Here is a 22,017-nt window from a genome sequence, read left to right as displayed (position 1 = left end):
CTTCATGTCTGGTATATCAAATGTCATGGTATGTGCTGTCGTGTTTATGAATAGTACACACTAAACATTAGGTTTTTTTGTGGTTCAGTAGAAGTTAGCCTCTTCTCCAAAACCTATTGTCACAATAGAAGATTTGATTATCCTGTTGGAGAACCCATCCAACAAGAAATAACAGACTTCTATGGTCTGTCCTGAGTTCAGGCAATATTTGGTAATTCTTCAGTGGAAACCCACTTCTATTTTTGCATTAGCAGCAAGGGATCTTTCATATACTTTAACAAGGACTGCACAGGACAAACCACAGCCTTTGAGATACCAGTCATGGGGCACTGGTTGTCACAAGAAGAAAACCTAATCAAAGAATGTGTCCACCAAGGGGACTTGATCTTATGACTTGAGTACATCAGACAAGTGCAGTTTCTGAGGAAGAAAATCAGCTACATTTTTCCATTAGAAGCAAGGCATCTTTTGTAAGAACCTTTCCATAGACAGGACATACCATGGGCTTTGATATACCAAATCATGCTGCAGTGGCTGGGACAGAGAAATCCGAGAATGGATCCTTCAACCCAAGCACCTCAGTCGAATGCTCTACTGACTGGGCTTTATCCTGCCCTCATTTAGAAACACAAATAATCCAGCATACCATCAAGCAGTGTAGCCTGGCAAGCACAGACACATTCAAAGTTTAACGAAGTCAAGGTTTCGGAATTTTTATTTTCATTGTTTAATCAGGATATTTTGTCAATCTTGTTAAAATATATGTTTGAGTGGTCCAGTGACTTGTACTTCTCCACAAGTTCACTGTTCAAGGAAGGTTTCACAATGTGCAAGGCTTTCTGGAAATGTCTGGAGTTGACGGAGCTTGTGTCAAAATTCTCTGAGAGGGCACACATTCCAGCCTATGAAAAACAAATGGGTATTTATATTACATAACTGGTACTGGTTTGTAATAAGGCCAATAGGCACATTAGTCATTCATTTTTATTTCATTTTAACTTATTTGTGTGCTTATATCCAATTTAAGTTCAAGCCAATCTGATTAAAATTAGCTCTACTGGGTCTACCAGCAGGTCTAACAGCATTGCGTGGACTCCCATGTCCAGGTGACATTTCATCTATAAATAACAATTTAAATATCGATCAATTACACTTCTCTTTTTATAGCGTTATTCAGGAGCATACAAATTCTAAAAATATCGGGCGAGACTATTTATGCAATAGGTGAACGTGTTGGTCTATTTCAACATTGACAAAAACATGGGGAAAAGTGGAGTAATAAACTCTGGATTGTGTATAAACAGATTTTATGGCTATACCATCACGGGTTTTTTTTTTCATCTTGAAACAAATTTTATATAAAATTTTATATTGCAATTCACCCAAATCATTTCGTATACCCTCGGCATAATCCCGAATGCTTTCAAATTCTTTTCAAATCACTGGCATGATTTTGCAAGTAAGGTTTTGATTGGTCGAATGAAGTGAAAACTGGACATGAGCTCCAACGGCTGCTGTTAGATCCACATGTAATAGTGGAGCTAATTTTAATTAGATTGAGTTCAAGCATACTGCATCTAGAAATCTATTTGTTCGACAATATTTTTTACTTGTCCAAATAAATAGTTTGTTTTATTCAAGTACAAGGACAATGTTTTATTGCTCAAAATGAAACTTCATTGATTTTCACTTATCCATTGGACAACCACCAAGGTACATTGTCTGAGCATATTTTCGCTTTACAGGACAAATGGACAAGTGCTTATTTCGAACACTGGGACAGTGGTTAGTGTTTAGGAGAAAGAAGAGGGTGTAGTGGTCTTACACCTACCCATTGAGTCGTTAAAACTCACTGGGAGTGGGTACCGGGCTGCGAACCCAGTACCTACCAGCCTCAAGTCAGATGGTGTAACCACACTGAGGCCTGTAAACGACATTGGTATTTACAAGCAGTTATAAAGGTAATGCTAAACTAACCAAATGAACACACTGATCACCAATTAACAAGATAGGGGCTGTCCATAATTTTCAACATTTTCACAAGTATACAAAGAGTACACTTTTGACCACTCCCCTCCCCCCACCTAAAAGTGTACATCCCCAAATGAAAAATGTTGATCGACATTTTTTTTTTTTTTTTTAAGTGTACGCTGTCCCCTTAACCCCCAGCATATGGTTTGTACGCTCGTGAAAATGTTGAAAATTATGGACGGCCCCTTACTTTAGCCGATTATAGTTCCTAAACTGATTTTTGATGTGCTAAAATATTTTTTTTTTTTATAATAAATGCATATCATTCTTATCATGTGTTTACTTCATGAGACTTAAGACACTTAAAATGGTTGTTTTCTCTTTAAATAACAACAACTCATGTCTCAGAGATTGTTTGACATTTTTATTAAAATGGATTTAAAAAGAAAGATACCTACCTCTTTACACAAGTTCTCCAAATCTGCCCCGGTGTAGAATTCTGTATCTTTAGCCAGGTCTTCCAAATTGACATCCTCAACTGGCATCTTCTTCGTATGAACTTTCAGAATTTCCATTCTTGTCTGTAATTATAAGATATAATTACACACAAGGCAGATATTTCTTGAAAAGAAAGGAACAAACTATTTGTATCAACATCTCGGCACATTTTAAACTATGGCTATTTGATGTCTAATATAATTATTTCAACACTTGGTAAGGGCAACACACCATCATTTGTCATGTCATTACTTCTTGTAGCAGCTTAATATACATTTAGTCTGGTTTAGGAAATAGGTCCTCATAAAAAAAAAAAAACTACAAAATTCTGATATACTTTTTGAAATCTGTCTTTGATGATTACCGTACATGTAGGTTGACCTCTTTTAGTATTGAAATAACGCATTGGTTTGAAGTTACTTGTTATATGTAGTACTAACTGATAACTGCAAATGGTATAGTGTCGTTTGTATAAACAGCAACACAAGACATTGATCAGCCATGAGGGCAGGAAAATTTTGAGGTCGACCTATGTTGATTTATTTTTACACTGTACTTGAGAGCTAAAATTACTATAAACTGCTGTACTAAAATTAGTAGTTGTATGACCCTCTCAATAGTGTATTTTTCACAGAATATATTCTGACATTGAAATTGTATTGAACTGCATGGAGTAATTAATGGTGATGTGTAAACTTAAGAGAGTTGGAGAGGAAACTCACTGCCACCACATGTCCTACTGCTACCAAGAAAGCAGTAATGAATCTTTTATATGAACTTCCTCATAGTCGGGTCAGCACATACCTGTATCACAACCTCTGATGTATCTGGGCCGAGATCAGCCAGACAAAGCAGAAAAACATTTGCTAGATTGGTTTATGTGCTAAAGTTCAACCAAATGACCACATCGGGGACAAGTCAAATAATTTGCGAAAGTAAGAATCGCTCATTATCGCTGAACATGAGAAGGTTAAAAACCAAGACCATAGGACTCATTGCATCTCTGGTGAGCATTCTACCACAGAGCTCCATCCTGATCCACATTCAAAATGATAGTGTCAAAAGCCTTGAACAGTTTTAGGTTCCTGTCAAAGAAATGTTGGCTTGCTGTAAAATACTAATTCATACTGATCCATGGTAACATGCTTATAAAGGATACCTTGCAGCAAACAAAAACAAATTTAGGGAGTTTCCTCAGAAGAAAATATGTCAAAATTGTCAGAAATTTTACATCCAAGAGAATGATTAATCAATCAATGTGCCAGCACCTTACATAGCAGAGTTGGGAGAGGCCGTAAAGCCCCCTAAAATACAACACAGTACCCATGTGCAGACCTGCCAACCCTCCCGTATTCCACGGGAGTCTCCCGATATTGATAAATCTCCTTTTACCTGTGCTGGAGACAATTTCTCCTGTTAAATAAATTTTTTGTAAGCAAAAAAAAAAATCGATCCTCTTTTGTCAAAATAACATAAGGGAAGTAACTCTGCCTTTTTTCTCATTCGGAAAAGGTCGACTACTTTCGGTTTTTGAGAATGTAACAGGCCGAATTGTCCCGACTGTTTAACCTTTGCCGAAGCGAGAATTGTGGGATAGCCATTTATATTGTTAAAAAAGCACATGGAGTTTATAAAATGATGTGTTATTATAATGTTTGTTGTACCTTTCGACCGACCGTTCAAAAATTGCGCCAAATTTCCTCAATCAAACCCTTTCTCTTTGGCATTAATTGCTCCATTCAAAATTCCATAGCAGCACCACCACCCGCCTGCTACCGACTTGATCGGGCTGCTGTAGTTCATAAAAATAAACTTGAATGTAAATGCACATTACTCAGTAATGTGCATTTACATTCGAGTTTATTTTTATGAACTACGGGCTGCTGGTGCTCCTTTGCACCTGCCAGTGCAGGCGGTCCCTCTTCTCCCCCCCCCCCCCCCCCAACCTTTCCTGCCATATACGACAGGCGTGCGCTACAACAGCTTGTTCTGAATGTGCACGTAAAACCCTATGACATGACATGACTTGACTTGACAATGTTTGTCGTCATCGTAATGGCTACGAAGCGTGTTGCCACTAATTCAACAGGCTGTATATTGACATTCAGTGTTGTCATATAAAAAAAACCTATCCAATTTAGTTCTAACAACACCTCTGAATTGTAAAATGTCTTCCCACTGGATTACATAATGCAACTATGACGAATCTGAACTGCCAGATTCCCGAGTTGACAGCGATACACACAATGCATGTTAAAATCACATGTCACAGCAAGACAATGAAAAGACCAATTGGCTGTATAAACATACTTGTGTCAGTTAATTTTGTATGTTTGTGCAGTAAAATGTTGGTTATAAGGGTACACTTCAAGAAATTATTTTTGTACAATTAAAAAATGTTGTGTTTGACATTGACATAAAGTTACTCACGGAAATGGGTATAATTCCGGTATATTTCACACCATGTCCGTAATGAGGTTTTACTTATGATTAATGAAAATACAATGTTTATTGCATCATTATAATGATTTTAAATAAGTACCACGCCACCGTTCCTCATTATAGTAAAAACTGAATATTAATTTATAAGATTTATATAAATTTGTCTTTGGTACTTAGGTACACTAACCACAATGGAGAAAACTTGAGTGTTTTCTCTTTTATAGATACATTACCTGTCCTCAAACAAGTGCACCTCCCCCCCACGCAAGTGGTCTGGTCCGAACATCCCAACAGCCAATGGGATGGCCTAAATTCTTCTACTGCATACTGCTCTCTAGTTCCGGTCACATGACTGTAACTTCCTTCTTTTTCCCTGAGCGCATCGCACGGAGAACAGGAAGCGGGGAGGCCCGGGCGGGATGAATCTTGAGGACAGGTAATGTATCTATAAAAGAGAAAACACTCAAGTTTTCTCCATTTCTATAGACATTACCTGTCCTCAAACAAGTGCAGCATTCAACAGATGGTGGTGGGTGCCGAGATCCGTAGATGCTTGTGATAACTCCCCAACCGGAAAGAGGCTGACTAGTGGAAGAATAAGGCCAACCTTGGTAAGCCCTCATCCTAGGGATGCCCGTCACAGACCAATGCAGGTGATGTTAGTAACAACAACCAGAATGGTGGCATCCGTCAGCAGTGGCAGGTACGGCTCCTAGAACACATGGACCAGGAGGCGAAAGCCACATCTCATGCTGGTTCTGACAGGGTGGGAAGACGTAGCCACCAGGGATGCAGGTGTTAGGTAACCCTCACGTATTGAAGTGTTATAGTTTTTCAATAACAAGCGACAACCTAATGAGGTGCATCCGTCAGAACATTGAACAAAACAAGACCCCCGAGTGTTTTCTGTCTAGTACACCAAAGATCTGTTAGTTCAATAACGACAACCAATAACCACATGCAGTGCAGGGTAAAGGTTATCGAGACAAAAGTTCCGGCACCAGTACGTGAACTGTGCAAAAGAACAAAAGTCTAAGCAATCCTCATCTGTCTATTCGATGGACATCTCGGTATGCAGCCCAGAATCAGACAGACATCAACGGCGACGAGGACGGCTTGTATTCAACAGAGTCTGTGCAGCAACAACCGGACCCAGATGATGGAACCCCTCAACGTCTTCTGTGGAGACATCCCTCAGATAATAGTTGGCGAAGATGGAGTCCGTAGCCCAGAACCAACCAGTGATAATGTGCTGAATGGGTGTGTTGCAGTGCAGGGACATCGTGGCAGCCAAGGCACGGAGTTCATGCGGATTAGAAGCAGACGGAGCAGGTAAACCCTCTTTCTGATAGGCGGTCAGGATAGAAGACCGGATCCAGGTGGCCACCGTGTTCTTGGTAAGGTCCCTCAACCGACTCTGGTTACAGGAAAGGAAAAGTCTTTTGCGATGTTGTCGAAAAGATCTGGTCCTCTCGATGTACTGGTGCAGGGCTCTGACAGGGCACAACGCCAAGTCCTCAACGTCCGCCGGACCAACGATAGAGGAGAGGGCCTGCACAACATACGAACGAGGCGCTTGGTCTGGTAACTGATTCTTTGCAACAAAGTTCATGAGTAACCCCAAGTTGACTGCACGCCGATCTTGGTGAAAACGTACCAAGTCTACATCAAGAGCATGGAGTTCTGAGACACGGGCAGCCGTGGCAAAACCGAGTAAAAACACCGTCTTCCGCATCAAGTCTTGCAGGGAAGAGGATTCGATCGGCTCATAAGGTGCGGTCGATAACGCTCGTAACACCAGATTCAGGTCCCATCTTGGTGGCCGAAACCGGTGTACTTGATCATCAAGGCGAAACCCTTTGATCATCTTATGGATCTCAGGAATACCCGATAACTTCGTTCCAGTAGCGACATCACGAACAGTAGCGATGACCGAAACGTACCCAGCGATGGTAGACCCCTTTAATCGTAAAGTGGTCCGCAGATACAGCCAAAAAACCCAGCAAGACGAAGTATCTGGATCGTCTGAGGTTTGAGGTTTTGCCGGACACACCCTCGGTGAAAGCAAAGCCATCTGACGTTGTAAGCCACAGTAGTAGATGATCTGTGCGCTTTCAAAATGGCCGCCGTAGACTGTGAAGAAAAACCTTTCTTTCTCAAACTCTTGGCGATAAAGTCCACGCGTGCAGTTGGAACAACTGCGGACGTGGATGGTATAGTCTTGACGTGGGATGCAGCAACAGATGATCCCAGTCTGGCAGCGGTAAAGGATGTGGATCGACAAGACGTATTAGATCTGGATACCACATCCTGAATGGCCACATTGGAGCAATGAGTAACAGGCGACAATGGTACAGCTGAAACCTCTGAAGCACCCTTGGAAGGAGGATTCGTGGAGGAAAAGCGTACGCGTCCATCTGTTCCCAGCTGATGGCCAAGGCGTCGAGATCCAGAGCTTCGGGATCCAGCACCGGAGACACGTAAACCCTCAGCTGATGGTTGAATCGTGTGGCGAAGAGATCGATGTTTGGTGTCCAAAGTCTGTCGCACACCCATCGAAACGCTTCGGGATGGAGCATCCATTCCGTCGGCCGCGACCTCTAAGCATAAAATGTTGCGCCGACGTCAAAATTACTCTTGCAATGATACTTCATGAAACAGTAAGAGAGTGATTCAGGAATCAAGACATCGGAAACAGCGACCCCGTGATACAGGCAAGAGCCAAGACAGCGTAGCAACTCGCTACGCTACATGCCCGCAAAACAGCAACCGGCTAAAATCCACGGCCGTCACACCACCCGGTGCGAAACAGCAGCAGAGACCATCTAGACAGCATCGGTCACGAACTCTGGCGGTAACAACAGTAAACGTCAGTGAGTTGATAAGCCGCAATGAACCATAGGAAAACGGTGACGGTAAAACCCCCGTACCACGTGATGGCAACTGGATAACTTCCGGAACCAGCGGAAGTAGCGACTGTCTTGCATCGCCACCGGATATAGAGAACGATCTGCCGAATGTCGCTGAACCTTCCTCGAACAAGAGAATATCGGTGCACGGGATCTCAACACAAGTGACCGGACCAGTAGACTTTCTTCGTCACCAACCCGGAACGCTTGTAACGTCGACCCCTTCACGGCAAAGAGCCGTATGTAGACCACAGGTCTGCCAAGATTACCGGCGTGTGCTGAAAGTCAAGAATGGATCGCTTCAGGCAAGTCGGTTGACGATAGTGTGCAATCGTAGTGCACATCGACGTCACGGAAGATATAAGGTAGACCAACATCAAAGTCGACGGCTAGAACAAGGCATATCCTCTGGCATCCTGCACATGAGGAGTTATGGTCGCCATGTACAACATGTACGCTGAACTGAAGCCATCGACAGGACGTGCCAATCTGTAAGTTCTAGGAAGACGTCTGGTCCCGCCGGAAACAGCGTCATCCAAGGCCGGCGTCACACCGTTGAAGGATAGGTTAAAGACGGGATACGTTCGTTGTGACGAATGGGGAACGGCACAAACGAAGTCTACTCAAGTAAACCGACATCGGATCAGTCCTCAAACGGAAACCTTCTAGAATGGTGCGAGTGGACTGTGAAGTGACGAAAGCATATACACCGCAGCGAGACAAACAGTCACAGCCATGTGGGTCACTGCGTCCGGATCTTCTATAACGGAAGGTGCCGACGCATCATCTGGAAAATCGGTCAGTAACCTGGCACAGGCACTTCGATCCAATGTACTGGCTGCATCGGAAACACGGACCGTGGACGGTCCCGTCAGGAGCCGGTGTAACCCTGAACGCCGAATCAGCTGCCGACTGGTGTGGACGGTACGATGTACACGGACCGGCAGGAGCCGGTGGAACCCTGGACACTGCACCACTTCGATCGATCACGGGACGACGGTACCGAACGGTGAGCCGATGACGCAATTTTCCAATTCGTTACAGGGCTCCGTCTGCTTGCTGGAACAACGATACGCACGGGCCAGTTACTGGTAGCCGTGTAAACCGACGGGGGCCTGTGGCAGCCAACGATCGAATGCCGATATCTGCCGGTGGAACCTCCGTGGCGATCATCGAACCCGGACCCTTCTTGGCTGAAACCGGTGGATGGGCCAGCGGCGGTAGCATATCAGATATGACAGCCAGACAATCCCTCAGTGACAAGTGGTCCGCCGCATCCAGATCTTCCAGCACCGCATGAACCGATACATCATCAGAAAGTCACGTAGCACCCGTGAACAGGCCAGTCGCTCTGGTCATGGCCCGATGGAGATACCGGAGAACCGGACCGTGGGCGGTCCCGTGTGGATACCAAGGAACGGATGACCACATCGTCGTTGGATGTGGCAAGGACGGCAACATGTCGTAGACAGCCGCCAAGCAATCCCTCATAGTCATATGGTCCGTAGAGTCGGGCTCTTCAATGACAGATGCCGCAGGCGCTTCATCACCAAAGTCTCGTAGAACTCGAGCACAGGCCAATCGATGTACCGTAATGGAAGCCGCTGGTTAAACCGGACCGTAGATGGTCCCGTCTAGCCCTCGGAGGCCTTGGAAGCCACATCAACTGAAGGTTGGCGCTGACGATCTGTGGAACCCGTAGGGAGCCATACAGGTCATGTGGAACGGCTACGGTCCCGGCTCCGATGCGCCGAAGGGGACTTCCCCGCCGAAGATCGGTGAGCCTTGGAATCCGTGGAGCGTCTATCTGAATGAGCCGGCTTCTTAGAGGGCTGCGTAGAGACCGCAGGCCTGTCATCCGAAGTCTTAAGTAACGGTGGAGCTGAAGAAGCCGCACCCCCTGAAGAGGGGACTGGAACCGGACCTGACCCCGAACTCGCCGATTTAGGTAAGGTCGCCATTGACGCCATTGTTTTCTTCCAGCATGGTCGGTAGAATTGAACGTAACTCTTCCGCCACGGAGTCAGCAATCGAAGGCGAAGATTCCACCTTCTTGGTCCTCGAAGATTCCACCTTCTTGGTCCTCGCTGACACCACCTTCAGGTAAGCCGCGAACTCGACATCAGACAAGCCCGCACAAAGGTCGCATCTAGAAGTGAGGCCACACGAACACGACAACCTGGGTCGCCGCCGGCTAACTTCTTGCAGCGTAACACGCTCGAACTAGTCGCCTGAACATTATCAGATATGATAATAGTAATTTTTCAATCTGTGAAAAGAAAGAAAAACCAACCATAACACAAATACAAAGCCGGTAAATAAAGACGCCATTTTGCAAATGGCGTCCGACACGACAACCGGCGATATAACAACATTTCATGTAATTAACACTTGGCAAGTCAAGCGAAATACGCGAAAGACATATGAAAGCTAACGAAAGCTAACGAAAAATTAAGGTGAAAAAACATTTCACCCAAACACAAAGCCAGTCAACACAGACGCCATTTTGCAAATGGCGTCCGACACGACAACCGGCAATATAAACAACATTTCATGTAATTAAACGCTTGGAAGTCAAGTGAAATACGCGAAAAGAACATACGAAAGCTAATGAAAATGAAGGTGAAAAACATTTCACCCAAACACTAATACAAAACCAAAGGTCTTATAAAAGTTGACTTCAAACAGAGCCAAGCAAAAGGACGTCCAGACCCTTTAGCGAAGAGAAAAAGAAGGAAGTTACAGTCATGTGACCGGAACTAGAGAGCAGTATGCAGTAGAAGAATTTAGGCCATCCCATTGGCTGTTGGGATGTTCGGACCAGACCACTTGCGTGGGGGGGAGGTGCACTTGTTTGAGGACAGGTAATGTCTATAGAAAATGATAATGTAATGCAACCTGTGTAAGGCTGTAAGTGTAATACTGTAAATGTACTAATTAATTTTTTAATTTCTTGTTCATGTTCTTAACATTTTTGGATAAAAAAAATTTTTTTTTTTTAAATATGTATTAAATCATAATAATATTTAAACTTTAAAAAAAAAATAAAAAAAATGCCAAGATCTAAGGTTAACAAGTATATATGACATTATATAGTATTCATATAACTTATTGTAATAATTTTTTTTTTTAATCATGCGATTTTGGGTTAAATTGTGTGAATTAAAAAAATCTCCTGCTTTTTGACAAAACCTTCTGTTTTTTCAACACCCACCTCCTGCTTTCTCTTGACTAAAGGTTGACAGGTCTGCCCATGTGAGCTTAAACGTATCCTCTTTAGTTTAAATGTGCCCTTTTTTCTACATGCAGTTGGAGAAATCCCTCTATCATGTCAGGTCAGAGTGTTTAACGTGGACATTCAGAACAAGCTGTTGTAGCGCACGCCTGTCCTGGGCACAGGTGCCGACCTCGGCTGACTCCTCTGTCCAGGACAGGAAATCCCTCTATTACCGTGCTCTGATTCTTGTGTTAGGCAAGTTACGATCCTGTCTGCTCTAGAGATGTCATTAAAACAAACATTACAATAATTTTGTTGTTTAATTCTTGTTTGCCCGGACCACTAACAGCAATACTGTTGGTCAGGAGGAGTTATGTAGATGATTTTGTCGGCTCTAGAGATTATTATAAAAGAAAACAAACATTATATAAAAAAACCCCATTAATTCTTGTGTGCCCGGACCACTACCTGTTGGTCTGGAGGAGGAATGTAGATGATTCTGTCAATGCGGCCGGGTCGGAGGATGGCATCGTCCACTAAGTCCGGTCTGTTGGTGGCCGCCACGACCAGGACCTTGTTCTCGTCAACAGTGTGCAACTCCTGGGTGGAGGTCTGTAACAGAACACAAACATATTGTCATATCTGGTCACAAATTTAGTACAATTATAGGGTCGGATATAGCCCGGTGGTAAAGCGCTCGCTTGATGCACAGTCTGTCTAGGATTGATCCACGTTAGTAGACCCATTGGGCTATTTCTTGCTCCAGTCAGTGCCCAACAACTGATATATCAAAGGTCATGGTATGTGCTATCCTGTCTGTGGGATGGTGCATATAATTTAAAAGAACCCTTGCTGCTAATTTAAAAATGTAGTGGGTTTCCTTTCTAAGACTATATGTAAAACATTACCAAATGTTTGACATCCAATAGCCGATGATTAATAAAGCAATGTGCTCTAGTGGTGTCATTAAACAAAACAAACAACTTTTAGTATAATTATAGGATATTAAAAGAGCTTCCATTTCATATCATGAGGTTTAGTGAGGGACATAAAATTGATAACAAATGGTAGCAAGTTTAATATGCTATTTATTACTCCTTAATCAATTTCAATTTATATCGCTAAACTCGTTTGATTAACGTTCTGGTAAGATCGTATGAAATCATTGTATACATAAAGGTGTTATGTCCCACTTGACGTTCAAGCGAGATGTAACACTTTAAAGGAATGGCTTTTGGACTGGTATGCATATTCAACGATACATAATGCACATTATTGCTTAATATCAACAAGTATAATCGTATAGTTAATTAATAAAACGGTTAAATGTGACGGCTATTATATATATCGGGCGCAGCCATTTTGTACCATCCCAGTGAATACGCCCTCTGGCAAGCTGTTGGTTACGTAATACCTAACGTGTCACATCAGGAATGAGTCTTCGAACTGAAGAAACAAAACATATCTGATTTTTGCGGATGCATCGCAATGTTCTGTTATAATATCCATCCCAGTAACATAGCATCGTGTATATGTGGTTTATTTTTCAATACAAAATAAACCACCATTGTCAAAGTTTTCAAATAACTGCATTATGTTTTGTATATAAATTAAGTGTTTTCTTGGTTAATTGGTCTTTTCTTTCTGTGGCCTGTACCTGTGGTTCTTGATTAGCAGGTGTATATTTAGACGGTCCCCAGACACTGTGTCTAGACACACTAAAAAAACGTGCCTCTTTAATTAAGATCACAGGGTATTGTGTGATAACCTCAAATTGTAATGGACCTTACCAGACGTCCTGCTGCTTTATTACTGTAAGTAATTCTGTAAAACCCTTGATTAAGTGCATTTTCCCATCTAAAATCACAAAACTGACCAATTACGTAGTCCTAAAAAAAGAGAAAATTATCACTTGGGTATCGTGAGTGGTTGTTTTTGCTCGAACGTATCCTACCAATAAGCCTAAGAATATGAATTTTTTCTTTGAATTTTTTAAAAGAAAAAAATACTATAACTACCTTTAATATGTACCAAGATATTTTTAACTATATGGGTAATAAAAAATCACTTCTCTATGCTAGGTGATTGTCTACAATTTATAACTGTTATACATCAATAAATTTGCCAAAAATTACACAAACAATTCTTATGAGGATAAAACAAAAAATGTCTACAAAGCCAACTTAAAACAAGATGTGATCTGTTTTCAAGACCTTTGTATGTGAACTTCCTTCAAGTTCCCTCTCCCTCACGCTGTCTGTTTTGTCGTCGAGGCGAATGCCGATGCCGTCCATTTCATTGAGCAGAGCCGACAGCACTCTCTCCTGAACACCGCGGTGAGACCCCGACTCCGATCTCTTGCCAACGATCGAGTCTATCTCGTCCAGAAACAAGATGGATGGCGACAGGGCCCGAGCCTTTTGAAACACCTGTAACAAAGAGATGTATTCAAAATAAAACAAAAGACACTACTAGATCAAACTGATTTATCAGTCATCGGCTAATGGATGTAAACATTTGGTAATTTCGACAGTGTTAGAAAGGAAACCAGCTACATTTTTTGCATTAGTAGCAAGGGATCTTTTATGTGAACCATCCCACAGACAAGACAGCACATACCATGGCCTTTTATATATATATATACCAGTCATGATACACTGGTTGAAGCTAGAAATAGTGCAATGGGCCCACCGATGGGGATCAATCCCAGACCAACCACACATCAAACGAGCACTTTACTACAGGGCTATTATGTCCCACCCCATTATTTAAATAAAACATGTTTTAAAATATGAATATTTATTTATGCAGTAAGTTTTTACAGGAAAATATTGAGATTTGAATGACATCTCAGCATATTGTTTCTGTGCTTGCAATGTACAAGGTCCTACTACAAACAGGATGACACTTTTTGTGTGGAACTAGGGCAGTCCCCCATTTCTTTTGAGTTACTTTAAGGGGGAGGGGTTTGTAGTATTCATGTCCATAGTGTATATGTTGATTGAAATAATGCAAGCAGCAGCTTTAGCCACATATATTACTATTGTCATCTATGGGAACTAAGTTGGTGGTAAAAAAAAAAATGTAAACTGATTTTTTGAAATTTGGAGAACAGAACAAAAGGTGTGTAAGGGTTGGGGAAGAGACCAATCATGCAAATATTATTATTGTAACCAAACAATAGTTACATAGGTAAAACTCATGTGCACATACTTACAAAGATATTTACATGTACCTAGTACGATTTTGAAATATTGTCCCTTGCTACTGATAAGGTATCATTAAATAAACATTTCTTTCCTTTTTTATCCAATAAAAAGTAGTTCATCATTCAACAGAATAACAACAGCAAATAATACCCACCTTGGATCGGATTGAGGCTGGTAGGTACTGGGTTTGTATCCCAACTGAGGCAATGGAGGATTTTTCATGCCAACCCAGAGTAAGTGCACCACTAGGGTCAGTGGGTAGGTGTAAGACCACATTCGGGTGCGATTATGGGTGTGTCTCCACATGGGGGATGATTACCATTGCATTGCAGGTTCTGTGTACCCTGGGCTTGGGTGATACCGAGATAGCTCTACTGACAGCAAGCGTGGAGTACGGCCCTGTCAAGTAGTCCCATACCGAAATGGAAATACTGCGGCTTCACCATTCATCTCATCATCATCATCATCATCATCATCCATGTTTGTAATGTCCAAAAACAAAAAAATATCTTTGTCTCTGTGTTAAAAAACCCTAAAAACAAACAACAGCAAATTATAATACCTCGGCTATCATTCTCTCAGAGTCTCCTACGAAAGGTGAGTAGAGCTGAGCTCCACTCAAGGCCACGAATGACGACCTGATTGCCGTGGCAGCAGCACGTACAAGAGTTGTCTTGCAGCATCCTGGCGGTCCATACAGCAGAACACCCTTCGTCCTGGGCAGGCCCATTCGCCGGAACGCTTCGGGGTGCAGCATCGGCCATTCAACAGCCTGAAACAATCAAAATACTCAACCTTTTAATAACAACAGGGCTTCAAGAATTTTTATAAAATCCACTAGCCATGGGATCAGTGATTTAAAACATTTAGTAGCCACAATTAAAAATTCACTAGCCCTACTTTATTAATAATAGTAATAATCAGATATGTCACCTAAAGAAGGAGATACAGCTTAAACATACTAACATTGGGTGATTGGGGTGGGGACAGGATATTCATATTTACAACATAGACTTAACTGCAACATTTGACTTTTCTTTTCACTAGCCATAGGGCCAGGTAATAGTAGTTATTTATTAGCCCAACATTGAATATTACTAGCCATGGGAGTGGGGCTACCATAATCCTGAACGAAATTATGTTTATTCATCCATCTACTTGAATCCACTGACCAGGGTTTCTAGAATTTTTATAAAATCCACTAGCCATGGGATCAGTGATTTTACAAATTTACTAGCCACAATTAAAAATTCACTAGCCTTACTTTACTTTAAGTTAATACAATTTTATTAAATAATAGTAATAATCTGATATGTCACCTAAAGACGGAGATAGAGCTGAAAAACACTAACATTGGAGGATTGGGGTAGGAGCAGGATGTTCATATTAACAAAATAGACTTAACTGCAACATTTGACGCACAAAAAATTCACTAGCCCTCGGGCATGGCAATATTAGTTATTCACTAGCCCAACATTGAATATCACTAGTCATGGGAGTGGGGCTACCATATTCTAGAAGCCCATGCATCCATCCCCATCATCCACCCATTAATCAGCTCTCTCAACTATCCATCCATCATTAACACAAAATAGACTCATGTTTCTGAAAGAGCCTTTAGAAAGCAAACATATATGAGGTCATGCCTGATAGTACTTTGTACTTATAAAAAGATGAGGGTTTCCCCTCTCAAGGAAATTAATGACAATATGCATTACTTAGCACTAAACGTTTTAACTATAAAATATTTAAAATGTTTAATATGAAGGAAGGAAACGTTTTATTTAACGATGTACTCAACACATTTTATTTACGGTTATATGGCGTTGGACATATGGTTAAGGACCACACAGGTATTGAGAGTGGAAACCTGCTGTCGCCACTTTATGGGCTACTCTTTTTCGATTAGCAGCAAGGGATCTTTTATATGCACCATCCCACAGACAGGATACCACTTACCACAGCCTTTGATATACCAGTCATGGTGCACTGACTGGAGCGAGAAATAAAGTGTTTAATACAACATACATAGATGTACATGATGATTATGAATCTGTCATTGTATCTCTGCATTGTCAAAGGGTTTTACGTGCACATTCAGAGCAAGCTCTTGTAGCGCACGCCTGTCATGGGCGCAGGTGTTGACTCACACCGGCTCCTCCGTCTCGGATGGGAAATGAGATGCTACAGTTAAATTAAATGTACCTGCTTGATCTTTATCTTAACATCGTCCAGTCCTCCAATGTCTGTCCAGGCCACAGGCTGAAGACTGACAAGACCTACAGCATCCTTCTGTAGAGACGGTCGCAGAGTTTTAAACACGGTCAGGAAATGGGACATGGTGACTGGGCAAACCTGTGAAATACAGTAATTTACACTCTCTTATAAATCTTAATGATTCATGAATATACAAATACTTACCAGTACATATATATATATGAAGAGTTTTATTGCAAAACGCGATAAACGCCATATTAAAAACCATTGTGTGAAGACCACTTAGACACTGTTCACACGTAGACAAACACAAGTTCAAATTCAGTTTTCAACAAAACGCGATACGATTGTCTGAGGATATATCGCAGATTGCAGAGAAACTGGTGTAGTGTTTATGATGGTTTGGAATAAATGTTTTTAGGATTGGGTGTGCATAGTGGCGTTTATCCCGTTTTGCGATGAAACCTTTCATATATATATATATATATATATATATATATATATATACACACATATACACACACATATATACAAACACTATAGGAACCTTGTTATATGAACAGTATGGCTGTCCCCAAAACTGACAGAATAAACAAATTACACTAATCAAGACAGATATGCAATAGCCCCACCCCACCCCACCCCCCACTCCAGTGTTGAAGCAAATTCCCAAATTCGGACAAAAATGATATAAATATTCGGGCAACATAAGTTGGCCTGAAACCTTTTTACCATGTACACATGTATTTGTATCATTCTACTCACAATATTAGTTAGAAAAAATGCATAGTGATTCGTTTGCAACCCTATATAGTTGTTTGGCACTAAGACTAATAAGAATAAATGTTGTTATTCAGATTCGGGCAGTTTTGTTTAATTCAGGCAAAAGTCAGTCTGCATCCATAAAAAATGGGAGCCCATGATAAAAAATAGTCTCCACTGGATTCAAAAACTTTTTGTTTTTCAATGCAAACAAAAAAGTGCACCATGATTGGTATATCAAATGTTGTGGTATGTGATGTCCTGTCTGGAAAAGTGCAAATAAAAAATTCATAATGAATTTTTTTTATGGATTTTAGGAAAGCCACTACACAAGACATACCATGGCCTTTGATATACCAGTTGTGATGCACTGGCTACAATGAGAATTAGCCCAATGGACCCACCGATGGGGATCGATCCCAGACCGACCATGCATCAGGCGATGGCTTTACCACTGGGCTACATCTGTGTATGTGTGTATGTGAACACTGTACAGAATATACCTAGCTTAGATCACTGAGCAATGGTGACACAATCTGCTCCATGGTGAGATAAGCTGCTTCACTTGGACTAGCTGCATGTACATGTGTGTGTGTGTGTGTGTGTGCCAACTGTAGGGTGTATACTTGGCTTAGATCACTGAGCAATGGTGACACAGTCTCCTCCATGGTGAGATAGACCACTTCACTGCACAGAGTCTGCCCTTGGACTAGCTGCATGTACATGTACATGTGTGTGTGTGTGTGTGTGTGTGTGTGTGTGTGTGTGTGTGCCAACTGTATGGTGTATACCTGGCTTAGATCACTGAGCAATGGTGACACAGTCTCCTCCATGGTGAGATAGACCACTTCACTGCACAGAGTCTGCCCTTGGACTAGCTGCATGTACATGTGTGTGTGTGTGTGTGCCAACTGTATGGTGTATACCTGGCCTAGATCACTGAGCAATGGTGACACAGTCTCTTCCATGGTGAGATAGACCACTTCACTGCACAGAGACGCCAGGTCTGCCCTTGTATTAAGCTACATGTGCATGTGTGTGTGCCCACTGTATGGTGTATACCTGGCCTAGATCACTGAGCAGTGGTGACACAGTCTCCTCCATGGTGAGATAGACCAATTCACTGCACAGAGACGCCAGGTCTGCCCTTGGACTAGCTACATGTACCGTATTTTCCCATGTATTATGCGCACTTTTTTATTAGAAAATACAGGTTAAAAATGGGAGTAAGCACTATACAATAGAAAAAACTATCTTTTAAAAATGTCCAACGATCACCCATAAAAAATCACTGATCAGTAGTTTACGGTACTTTACAGGTTATTGATAGTGTTCATTACAACGAAACGCCAAAACCCTCTTAAAAATTGCTTTTCACTTGTGATGGTTAGTATTCATACCTCACCAAAAAGTGCACAAAAATTACAAAACAGGACCGTAAATATTTTTAATTTCCATATTTAATTCGGCCATTTCCGTCAAACCAGAAATATGCCACACTCCTATAAATTTAGAAATCTTGTGCATTCACGTTAAGCACAAGAACCAAATGTAATATGTTATATTTTTGTTTTCATTTATTTATTAGTCATTTACAGTGTATGGGTATATAATTTTGTTTTGATTTATGCATGTGACATGTAAGTACGCAAGTACTAGCCTATGTTTACCTGGCTTAGATCACCGAGCAATGATGACACAGTCTCCTCCATGGCCAGATAGGCTGCTTCACTGCACAGAGATGCAAGGTCTGCACCAACATAGCCATTGGTCAAAGCGGCCAGTCGATCCATGTCCACGGTTTCGTCCAGCAACATGTTGGCACAGTGGATCTCTAAAATATCCTTTCTCTGAGGTCTGTCTGGAACATTCATCAGCACCTGCAGTTATAAAAGAAAGTAATAGTTCATTGGATGGATATTTGATAGGAAGAATGGAAGGATAGATGGTTGGGTGGATGGGATGGGATGAAGGATCAATTAATGGATGAGTAGATGGATAGATGGATGGATGGATGGATGGATGGATAAGTGAATAGATGGGTGGATGGATGAGTATTTGGATTAATGGGGAGGTGAGCACATTTATTTGTATGAATGGATAGATCAACAGATGGTTGGATGGTTGGATTGATCGACAAATGGATGGATGGATGGATTGATGGAAGGATGGATTGATGGTTGAATGGATGGATGATGGATGAACAGTTCAGAGAATGTGTTTGGATGAATAGATGGAGGGATGGACGGACGAATGGATGGATGATGAGTTAGAGCATAGCTTTGGAATGATGGATGGATATATGGATAGTTGGATGGCTTGATTGATGATTGGATTAATGGATGGACAGACGGATGAATGGATGGTTGGATGAATGATTGGATGGGTGAATGGATGGTTGGATGATTGGATGGATGAACAGGTTAGAGCATGTGTTTGGATGCATGGATGGTTGAATGAATGGATGGATGGATGAGAGGATAGATGGATGGAAAGATGTATTGATGGTTGAATGGATGGATGGATGGATGATGAATGAACAGGTTAGAGCATGTGTGTGGATGGCTGGATGGTTGGATGAACAGATAAATATAGATCGCACCTCTCTATCAAATCGACCAGGCCTCCTTAAAGCCGGGTCTAGAGCTGACGGACGATTTGTAGCTCCAATTACCACTAACCCTTCTGTCTGCTGCAAGCAATCCATGGATAACATCACAGCACTGGTCACCCTCGAGCTGTGGGCTTGTGCTGCTTTTCCTCTCCTTGGACACAGTGCATCAATTTCATCGATGAATAATATACACGGCCCTTCCTTACTCAGTCTCACAGCTTGCTGAAAAATCTTCTGAATTTTCTCCTCACTCTCTCCTGGATGAGGTCCCAATACCTCTGGTCCATTAATAACCACCAGGGCTGCACCACAGATCTGAGATATGTGTTTTATAATGGTTGTTTTTCCACACCCTGGCGGTCCACGAAGTAACACGCCACGAGGATGAGGTACACCCAAGTATTTAAAAGCATCTGCATGTTCCAGAGGCAACTGAATGAGATCTTTTAATGCTTCTATCACCAGTTTTGTTCCTCCAATGGGTTGTTTGTGATGAATCAACAAATTGTGCCGTTCCTCGCTTTCAATTTTATTGATATTGATTTCTGTTCCTTCGTGGATCACCACCGCTTGGGATGTATCAGGTGTTTTGGCATTTACAACAACTGAACAGATGCCATATGCTTGAGCTAAGCTTGATGTTTTCAGAGATACGGAACACTGTGGTAATACACACAACCCCCTAAGACACTTCAGACAATTGTTTTGAAGTCTTCTCTGGACACCAGGAACATCTTTCCAGTTTTCAAAACGAGACCAATCTTTCAAGACAACAGTGACATTAACTGCTTCAGCCTTGGATGTTTTTAAAATACTGATCTTGTTTTCCAATCCTAATAAATCCTGTTTACAGTAATTTAAAGATACAGTGTCATCGTACCATAGATGCAGTTCTTTACTAGGCTTGCTCGGCCAAACCCTACACAACACAGTTCTCATGTCCAGACAGATCTGAATGTAGGAACCTAGAGGGATTCCAAGGATAGAAATAACAGATGGAGATATCCAACATTGCTGTATGTTAATCTCCTTCTTTTCACATGGGTGAAGAATGAAATGTTGGACATGGTCCATCTCGTTCATGTTAATTTGTCTTGCATTTACTGTAAAACCTGTTACAGCCAACACTGCTTTCCTGGCAACGTCTTGTACCTAAATTATACACAGAAAAGAAGAAATATTTTTATTCATTTAACAATACACTCAACACATTTTGACTTACAGATATATATGGCATCAGTCAAGATCCATACAGAAAACAACAGAGGAAACTGTTTGACACTATGCCATAACAGCAATGGCAGAACATGTATATATCACAGCCTTTGTTAGGACAGTTGTGGAGCACTGTTTGCAACAAAACATAGCTCAATGGGTCCCCCTAGATTTACCATTGGGCTATATATATATCCTGTCCGCATTTCACTCTTTCGTTAACACTCATATTAGAGTAATTGGTCAAATGATTCAATTGAGCAATGATCGACCAACTCAATTTTAATCAGAACATCTTATATTCTATCATGCACACACCACCTGCAACACTCCACAAGGTTACAAAAAAAAGTTTGTTTTGTTTAACAACACTACTAGAGCACATTGATTAATTAATCATCAGCTATTGGATGTCAAACATTTGGTAATTCTAACTTGTGGTCATCAGAAGAAACCCGCTACATTTTTCCTAATACAACAAGGGATCTTTTATGTGCACTTTCCCAGACAGGAAAGCACATACCACAGTCTTTGACCAGTTGTGGTGCAATAGTTGTAATGAGAAAACCCCAATCAGTTGAACAGATCCACCGAGGTGGTTTGATCCTGCGATACAAGCACCTCAGGCTCAAGCGAACTCTTAACTGACCGAGCTAATCCCGCCCCACAACATTATGATGACCGACGTTGCGATTTCGTAAACTTATTACAGTGTCATTCAAATTACACTCTAATTTCAACATGATTTTAAAACTTACGCCACCCCTTATACCAAGAAAATTATATCTATTTTATTTGTCATTAAAAGTAATTAAAATGCAAACTAGCGTGTTGACTTTCATGGGCGCCGACATATTGGTTGTATAATAGTGAAATTTGTGATTGAACGAAAACGAAAATCAATACCAACACAAAGTTAAATCAAATAGTATTCAGTTTTAAACATCCAAATGAAAAACATTT

At 41.5% G+C, this 22,017-nt stretch overlaps 1 protein-coding gene across 1 annotated transcript; it reads right to left on the bottom strand.

Annotated features, from left to right (window-relative positions):
* Nucleotides 1-699: 699 nt before the first annotated feature.
* On the bottom strand, nt 700-21,913 carry LOC121380548 (spermatogenesis-associated protein 5-like protein 1). Its single transcript, XM_041509408.1, has 9 exons — nt 21,813-21,913; nt 19,828-20,991; nt 18,896-19,105; nt 16,452-16,601; nt 14,809-15,018; nt 13,251-13,466; nt 11,506-11,649; nt 2,430-2,552; nt 700-902 (listed from the first exon to the last, which is right to left on the bottom strand). The coding sequence occupies exons 2-9, from the start codon at nt 20,920-20,922 to the stop codon at nt 732-734; spliced, it is 2,319 nt and encodes a 772-aa protein (XP_041365342.1). The 5' UTR covers nt 20,923-20,991; nt 21,813-21,913; the 3' UTR covers nt 700-731.
* Between the last annotated feature and the right edge of the window lie 104 nt (nt 21,914-22,017).

The sequence above is a fragment of the Gigantopelta aegis genome, chromosome 2 (assembly GCF_016097555.1).
Source record: "Gigantopelta aegis isolate Gae_Host chromosome 2, Gae_host_genome, whole genome shotgun sequence".
Lineage (NCBI taxonomy): Eukaryota > Metazoa > Mollusca > Gastropoda > Neomphalida > Peltospiridae > Gigantopelta > Gigantopelta aegis.
This window is presented reverse-complemented; position numbering and strand designations above follow the sequence as displayed.

Excerpts from the sequence above, each read along its gene's own strand:
- LOC121380548 (XM_041509408.1), bottom strand. The coding sequence starts at position 20,922 with ATGAACGAGATGGACCATGTCCAACATTTCATTCTTCACCCATGTGAA. Across the intron at positions 16,602-18,895 it reads TGCTCGGTGATCTAAGCCAG|GTTTGCCCAGTCACCATGTC; the intron begins GTAAACATAGGC and ends TGTATTTCACAG. Across the intron at positions 2,553-11,505 it reads TTCCTCCTCCAGACCAACAG|ACAAGAATGGAAATTCTGAA; the intron begins GTAGTGGTCCGG and ends TTATAATTACAG.